This window comes from Oryza glaberrima, chromosome 10 (genome assembly GCF_000147395.1).
Source record: "Oryza glaberrima chromosome 10, OglaRS2, whole genome shotgun sequence".
Classification (NCBI taxonomy): domain Eukaryota; kingdom Viridiplantae; phylum Streptophyta; class Magnoliopsida; order Poales; family Poaceae; genus Oryza; species Oryza glaberrima.
In genome coordinates this window covers 15,633,993-15,641,761 of record NC_068335.1, presented here as the reverse complement: position 1 = coordinate 15,641,761, position 7,769 = coordinate 15,633,993, and the positions used below count along the sequence as shown (strand labels likewise).

General features: G+C 40.5%; 1 protein-coding gene across 1 annotated transcript; it reads right to left on the bottom strand.

Annotated features, from left to right (window-relative positions):
- Positions 1 to 3,464: 3,464 nt before the first annotated feature.
- Positions 3,465 to 7,485, bottom strand: LOC127785593 (uncharacterized). Its single transcript, XM_052312990.1, has 7 exons — positions 7,064 to 7,485; positions 6,848 to 6,944; positions 6,623 to 6,738; positions 6,483 to 6,527; positions 6,066 to 6,091; positions 3,949 to 4,084; positions 3,465 to 3,774 (listed from the first exon to the last, which is right to left on the bottom strand). Exons 1-7 carry the CDS (start codon positions 7,431 to 7,433, stop codon positions 3,680 to 3,682), a joined length of 885 nt encoding a protein of 294 aa, XP_052168950.1. The 5' UTR covers positions 7,434 to 7,485; the 3' UTR covers positions 3,465 to 3,679.
- Positions 7,486 to 7,769: the final 284 nt, after the last annotated feature.

The window sequence follows — 7,769 nt, the reverse complement described above, 5'->3', positions numbered from 1 at the left end:
ACATGCTATACAATTTTTTTATGCGGCGTATGTGATTCTTCTTTTATATGCTACATAAAAATAGTTTTGGAAAAAATCATGAAAGAAAATATTAAAATACACACAAACTTCTATATTTTGTAACAAGTCTATGTACACAAAAACTTTTATATCTTTTTTTCTGAAAGTGGGTCAATCAATTGTTTGTCCTTATATGACTTATTGGGTATTTTAGGTAGTTTTCTTGAAAAGTATCTACCCTAATAGTACATTGTAAAAGAATTTAACAAATTCAGTGTCATATTAATAAAGAGAAAAAGTTGATAGCAGAACTAAAGTAAACTCATTAGCGTAGAATAGATTCTCTAATAATTATTGCTCTACATGCATGTTCGATCAAGTACATAAGTACATAAGATAAACCAAATCACCTACTTGGAATATATCTCAATCACATCGGTGCTCCTTTTGTAAAGCATGCAACCCCAACCCCCAACCCTTCTTCTTCTTATTTATTTTTAACCCGAAAACGTTCTCCCTTTTGAACGTAGTTGGAGGAAAAGCAACCTTCCGATCGATACGGCCAGCAAATCACCAACATCATCATCATGTGTTACCCCAAATCCATTTTTTTCCTGACGGATTTTGTGATCAACCGACCGGAGAAATAAATGTCATGATTTTGGATGGTGGATAGCTCTTGTGGTCATGAACTCATGATGTGACTCAACACATTCTAAGCAATAGGACTCGATCCCGTAAAATAAGATTTAGTCAAACTTTAAGATTTCGATGATCAATAATTACTTAAAAAGGAGATAGGGCGTTTGCAGAATTGTCTTCAAAGTACTACTCCGTATTCTATATCACAAACTTAAAGTAGTAAGTTATTCTACTACAAAATTAATGTTCAATATGATATCATAAATTAGTAAAACTTATGAACTTATTCTATGATAAAAATCAAAACTGGATCTTGAACCATACGTGAATTGACACATAATTGAAAAGAGCAACCCCTACTGCTTGTATGGATAATTCAGTGATTCTAGAAAAAAATAATCAAGTGCTCGATACAGTCTGTTTTCTTAAACTAATATAATGATTAATACGATATAAAATAGTTAAAAATAGATGCGCTATGTCCGGTTTGTTCATGTCACCAGGTATTTGCACGTAGGAACACCACTGCGTTAAATAACTTCATAGCAACAAATGTCAACCATCCACTTTATGTTATTGACTTGAATCTTGGCAACGGGTCGTAGGTTTTCTTTTTTTCTCTGCAGATAATTAATGGAAGCAACAACCAGGCAGGCATGGTAATTAGCCCAACATTTTGACCTACAAATTGTGAGGGCCAGACCTATAAAGGGTTGTGCTAAAATTTAATAGTTTTTGCGCTAAAAATATTTAAGAGTTGAGATGGGTTTTGAAAAGGCCCATGGCCTAACCCATTACCACCCCTGCAACCAGGTCAGTCGTGGTTGATCATCGGTCCAACATAGTCGTTTGATCACATATCAGTTTACCAGATTGATAGTCTCTACATGCGTTGACCACCGCGATGTGTTATCGATTTTTTTTTAGAAATAATACGATTTTAATGGAAAATCGCAAAAATATAGGCTGGTTAGGTGAAATCGCAAGTTTAGTACCCTGTCGAACAACCGCCTATTGAATAACCGCAGTTCGACAGGGTACGGCAATTCAATAGGTGATAACAAAATTTTTTAAAAAAAGAGAATTATCACTGTAGCGGCAATGTGAACCCTAAACCCTAACATATTGAACATTGGCAGTTCGATATGCCCCTGTCGATCATTGTAGCAGCACTATTTGTGTACCTTTTTTTTATTGGACCAACTACCCTGTCGAACTGCCATTCAATGTTCGACAGGGTGCAAACTTGCGATTTCGTCTAACCAACCTATATTTTTGTGATTTTCCATTAAAAATCGTATTATTTTAAAAAAATCTGCATGCATTACACAAGTGAATAAGGTCTGTGCGTCGAACGAATAGTGCTGCTTTGGCAAATCCATAGCTAAGCTACAGTTATAGCTAAAGATTCTCACCACTGGCGACGACTTGCTACTTGAAAGCTATACTTCACTGGTTTTGTACTTCACTACTCCCATAATTCTTAATATTTTGAATAAGTTTGAGATCAAACTTTTAAACGTTAACTATAAATAGCTTTGAAATACTTAGTCTGAAGGCACTAAAACAAAAATATATAAATTAGTCTTAAAATGAACTATAATAAAAACAAATATTTATATATTTATTATATATTATATATAAAAAATATAGTTAAAGATATGTTTTGGACACATATCATTGTCCAAAATGTGAACCGGAGGGAGTAGCTAATTAAGCTTGCCGATTTGATCATTGCTACTTGTATAGTATGTTATTAATAGCCAGCTGTAGAATGGGTTCCAATAAAATATGAGAGAGATAAGTAGATTGAATATTAATAATGTAGTGGACTATTATATACTGGACTATTATATTGACTATAGATGATGTTTCAAATTTTGAACCTTTGGCTATATTATTAAACTTGCTCTATAACTATAGGGAGTGACTGTAGCATGGGCTCCAATAAAGATAAGTAGATTGAATATTAATAACGTAGTGGACTATTTTATATTGACTGTAGATGATGTTTCAAATTTTGAAGCTAGTAGTTGGCTATATTATTAAACTTGCTATAACTTGAGGGAGCGACTATTATTAACCGATTTTACTCATAACTAATTAAGCTGGCGCATGAATTAGAGTGATTGGTTGTTACTCCTACATCACAGGTTTAGCTTGGGTCTACTTGTGGTGCTCCTGAATATTCTATTTAAGCCTTCATATATGATTCAATAAAGTTTCCACCGTTTCACTAGATTGGTGGCTCGATACGAGTTGCTCGTATAGATGGTAATAAGGCCCAAGGTCCGAAGGCCCAGCCTACGGTACGGTATTTTGGCTCAGCTAAAACACGACACGGCCTGACTTGGGTCGGGCCCATGCTGGCCCGGCCTGACCATCGGGCTGTGCCTGGGCCTCCCCACCGGCACGCTGGGCTGGTCCGACACGATTGGGCCAGCTCGACACGATGGGCCGACAGGCCAGGCCCGACACACAAAGTATAGGGACTAAAAAAGACATGAATGTCACGGTCCAAAGAATAGGATCTAAAATAGGCTTATTTTAGCTATTTATATGTCACAGCCCAAACAAGAGGGAGGAAATATAGACTTTTTAGCTATATACATGTCACAGCCCAAGAGGGACCATCGTGCCTTCGAGCCTGCCCGGCACGGCCCGAGTCATGTTGGGCCATGCCTGGGCTGTGTGTGTAGGTCGGGCTGTGCCGGCCCGACTACCCTCGGCCCAGGCACGGCCAGGCCTAGGCCGTGCCACCCGTTTGGCCATCTATAGTCGCTCGCCATGATAACAAACTAATCCTTAGTCCAGATCAATCATTTTCATTAGAACAGATCTGAATATATTTGCCACATGCCTACTTTAGAAGGGTTCGGGTAAATTTGGCAGCATAGGCCAGCCCAGTCGATATTAGAGGAATCTAAATGACTCCAACAGGAACTAGCACAGTTTAGACAGGAGACAGGAGAACAAGTGACGGATCTTGCTAAACGCATGACGGATCCAAACCACTCGGTGAGGAACGACAGTCTTGCTAAGCTGCCTCTTGTTTGGACTCCCCTGGTACAAGTCCTCGAATCTTCACATCATAATACACCTCCTCTACCCTCCTCAAATCATACTTCATCCCTGCAAAACAAAGTACGGAAAATGAGAAAAGAAAACATGTCACAACTTAACAAGGAGTATCGTGATAAAAGTAATGCTCCTAAGTAAATACGAAGAGTGAGGCAATTTATCATGTGATGCCCAAAAATTATTACCTGCCAGTTACACGAATTATAGATTTTGCAAGAAACTCACCATCAAACTTCTTACGCAGAAAGTCATTGCGCAGGTTCAGCATCCTAAATGAAGCATGAAGGTCTGTCAGAAATGTCAACACCTTTCTTGGACAGTCATAGTCTCCAGCAGTGACACGATTCACTACATATCTCGGCTGCACAAAATAGCATTACAGTTATGTACTACATCATAACATCAATCAAAATGTAATAACCATACACATAATAATAAAACATTCAGTTCGAGAAAATACAGACATCATCGTGGTCACGCACAAGTACACATACAGTAAAAACGGTCTGGGTCAACTGACCAACTTTAAATGTTAGTACAATTCTACATGTGTATTTTTTTTATTCAGGTAGGATTTTATAGTTTGTAGACACATAAAATGAATGTTCATATAACCAGAACATTATCAAGTTTAAATGTTTTGTGTTTTACTTAAGTAGTGCTATAGCCTGTTTTTCTGTCTCACATGAAAAAAGGTGCTTATCGTCTCAAAAGGAAAATGAGATATTTATTCCAGTCATTTGTTCCCCTCTATCAACTAGTACCATTTAACAGATTAAACAAGAAAAATAGGTGGAGAATACAACTAAAGCATGACTACATGACAAAAATTGGAAAGAAGAATGCATAGGATGCTAGGATAGAATATAAGGATTTTGTTTCTCTTTTGTGTGATGGGCAATTCAGTTGCTGTTTTGCTTCAGTTTGCTGCTGCTGGCGTTCCCAGCGCTTTGTATCGAACATCTTTAAGCTTTGAGTAAAAGCCGGGCCCTCTGAGCCCTTTCTCTAAAATAGAATATAAGGATTTTCACAAGTGCAAAGTACAATTAAAGCATGAAATACATGACAGAAATTGGAAATGAGAATGTATCATATGATGCTAGGATAGAATATAAGGATTTGACAGAACGAAACCAACAAACCTAGGAAGCATTTCAATAAAAAAATACAAATCAGATTGACAAACTATGGATTTGGCATAACATTCATACTCCTATCACTGATCCTTTTGCCTTACAGGCAACAAAAAACAGAACCATCAATTTCATCTAAGCAGATCATTGCTGTTTCCTTATTTTGGGGAATAGTACATTCTACTACTTTATTGTGTTTAACTTGCTGGAATCCTCATGTCTCACAAAAACTTAATCCGCAGTCCATGAATGTAATAGAAATTCATAACCAATATCCATTTGCACCAACAAAGTTGCAACCATAATGTGCTCTATTACTGTACATACTAAGGTGGAACACTGGAACTTGTGTTTGTGAACTGAAGTGTCAAGAACTCTGACATCAATATTTATTTTCAATAATCAAACATAATCAGCTAGCAGCCAACCAGAAAATTCTAAAATATATTGATACGTAAATTTTAATCGTCCTTGAAGCCAGAATACAGTTTATACCAGATCACATGACAGCTAGTCCTAATTTCCCAGTTACCATTTTTTCATCAATCTGAACTAACACAACTGCACCAGTACTATTATATGCTACATTTTCAACTTTCACATGTAGTCAAGATAAATATATTTACTTTCTAGGTTGCAGGTTAAGCACACATACTGAGACAGAAAGGGCAGCATGCAATTATTTCTAAACATGAAAAAACACCTCATATATGAGGTAGTATATCTGTAGTAAGTATTCACCCAACGGTTAATGCATGGTTCGAAAACCGATGATTGTCTACATAAAAAAGGGTAATAGAAGCATATCTACCAAAAAAAGTGCCAAGACCCAATGAACAGCTTAAAATGTACTTTATGCTATACAACAAACCAAAGGATGAAAGGAATAGCACCATATGGTAATAGGCACTGAAGCTATCCAAAGTTGTACATATCAATTGATTGTTCTTTATATATATCACATTCTAGTTCTCAGACAATCTCGGGCTCTCGACAAAGTCAAATACAGTATTCTCTAAGGACACGTCAGATATGAAACTATGAATTAATATTTTCTAACACCGGTCCTTTGGGACTCTTCAGACAAGTCATACTTATTATTCTTTCCAAACACATAGCTAATGAAAAGGTAGCCTGTTACTGCAAGATAAAATCACATGAACACTGTATGATAGTAGGCAAAAAATTGCATAGTGATGATGAACTTACGAAATCGTTGGACATGAAGCACAGTCCTGCAAAGCAAAGAAGTTTCATGTGAGCAGGCAGTGTAATTTGAACACAACATGTTTCAACAAACATAAGTGTAATAGATATAGAAGAAAATCGATTTTTGACAAAAGCAGGTTCTGATATTTTTAGCATTTTTTCAACACATAAATTTCAATGCCAATAACATGCTAAATGATGTTATCTGCATAAAGATCACCACTTAGTTCCAATTCAAAAGAAGGGGCTAACCACCATTTCTATTTCCCCTGTATAGTCCAGGCCCATTTTTCCCCACTAACCAACATTATATAGCCCGTGAGAAAAACATTTTAACAACAATGACCAGTAGATGCCATGAATAACATCCAATTCACAAAGCAATGAAAATAGCATATAGCATAAAGCAAAACTAACCAGTAAGGTAATCTTCAACATCCAGACCAAACTCCCCGGAGCTCACTGCAAAGAAGAGAGACAGAAAACACCTTTCAGCTTCATCAAACACAAAACACAATCAATGTGCACCACGCCACCATCACAAGGTCCTGGCATACATCCTAGCTTCTCCTGGGCCTCGGCGTGCATGAGGAGGCCGCCGGTCTCAAGCCAGTGCATGAAGGCGAGCATCGACACCACCGCCTGCGTCTCGCTCCTCCAATCGCCGTGGTACCTAGGCAGCAAATGCAAATCCCCACAAGCACATTGAGCAATTCCTACAAAAACCCTATCCCCCCAGCATCATCCTGCGAAAGGAGGAGGAGCCGGAAGCGATCTGTCACCTGTAGTACTGGCCCGGGCACTCCTTGAGGATCTCGGCGAGCCGCGAGTAGAGCCCCTTGATCACCTCCACCTGCGCCTTCGCCTTCCCGAGCACATCTACACACACGAGAGTAGGAAACCACTTGCGGAATCAGCAACGAGGCTAAGCGCGAGGGAGCGGCGAAACCCTAATCTAGTAGGAGGTGGGGGGGATGCGGGGAGGAAGTGGAAACAACCTGCGAGGTGGACGGGCTGGTGGACGAGGAGGAGCGCGGCGGAGGCGACGCGGGAGGCGGACTCGACCTCGGAGACGACGGCGCGGATGCGGTCGCGGAGCGTGGAGGACTCGTCGAGCTGCGCGCGGAAGGACTCGAACTGCGCGTCCATCACCGGCGACGGCTGCGAGCTGCTTCCGGTGCCGGCGGCGCCTACCGCGTGGGGAGGGACGGAGCAGAGGCGGCGCAGGGGGAGGAGGAGGATGGAGGCGGTGGGCCGGCGAGGGAGGAGCCTCGAAGCTGCGGCGGCGGAGGCGGCGGGAGGAGGAGGAGGGGAGAGGAAGGCGGCTCGGAGTCGGAGCGCGGCGGTGGCGGTGGCTGCGGGTCTCATCGCGCCGGCGGCGAGGGGTTTCGGGGGGAGTTTTGGGAGAGACGCGTGAGATTTTTTTCATTTTTAATTTTTTTTAAAAAAAAATATTTACAGAAATAATCTATTGTCGGAAAAATTTAAAAAATAGACCCTGCCTCCCTAGTGGACGGCGGCAAGCTGACGTAGCAACGGAGAGGGATGGCCGATTGCTTTTTTACACCTAACACCCTTGCCGCCCACTGCTAGGGCGGTAAGGGGCCTACATGTAAAAAAAAGCCAGCCCGGATCTGCCATTTTGCAGGCGGCCCCTTGCCGCTCTCTGCCAGGGCGGCAGGCCTCCTCGCCTATAAAAGGTGC

Bases quoted from the DNA above. Each gene is read 5' to 3' on its own strand.
- LOC127785593 (XM_052312990.1), bottom strand. From the start codon at position 7,433: ATGAGACCCGCAGCCACCGCCACCGCCGCGCTCCGACTCCGAGCCGCC. The intron at 6,945-7,063 runs GTTGTTTCCACT...TCGTGTGTGTAG, and splicing joins CCAGCCCGTCCACCTCGCAG to ATGTGCTCGGGAAGGCGAAG. The intron at 6,092-6,482 runs GTTAGTTTTGCT...TTTGCTTTGCAG, and splicing joins TGTTGAAGATTACCTTACTG to GACTGTGCTTCATGTCCAAC.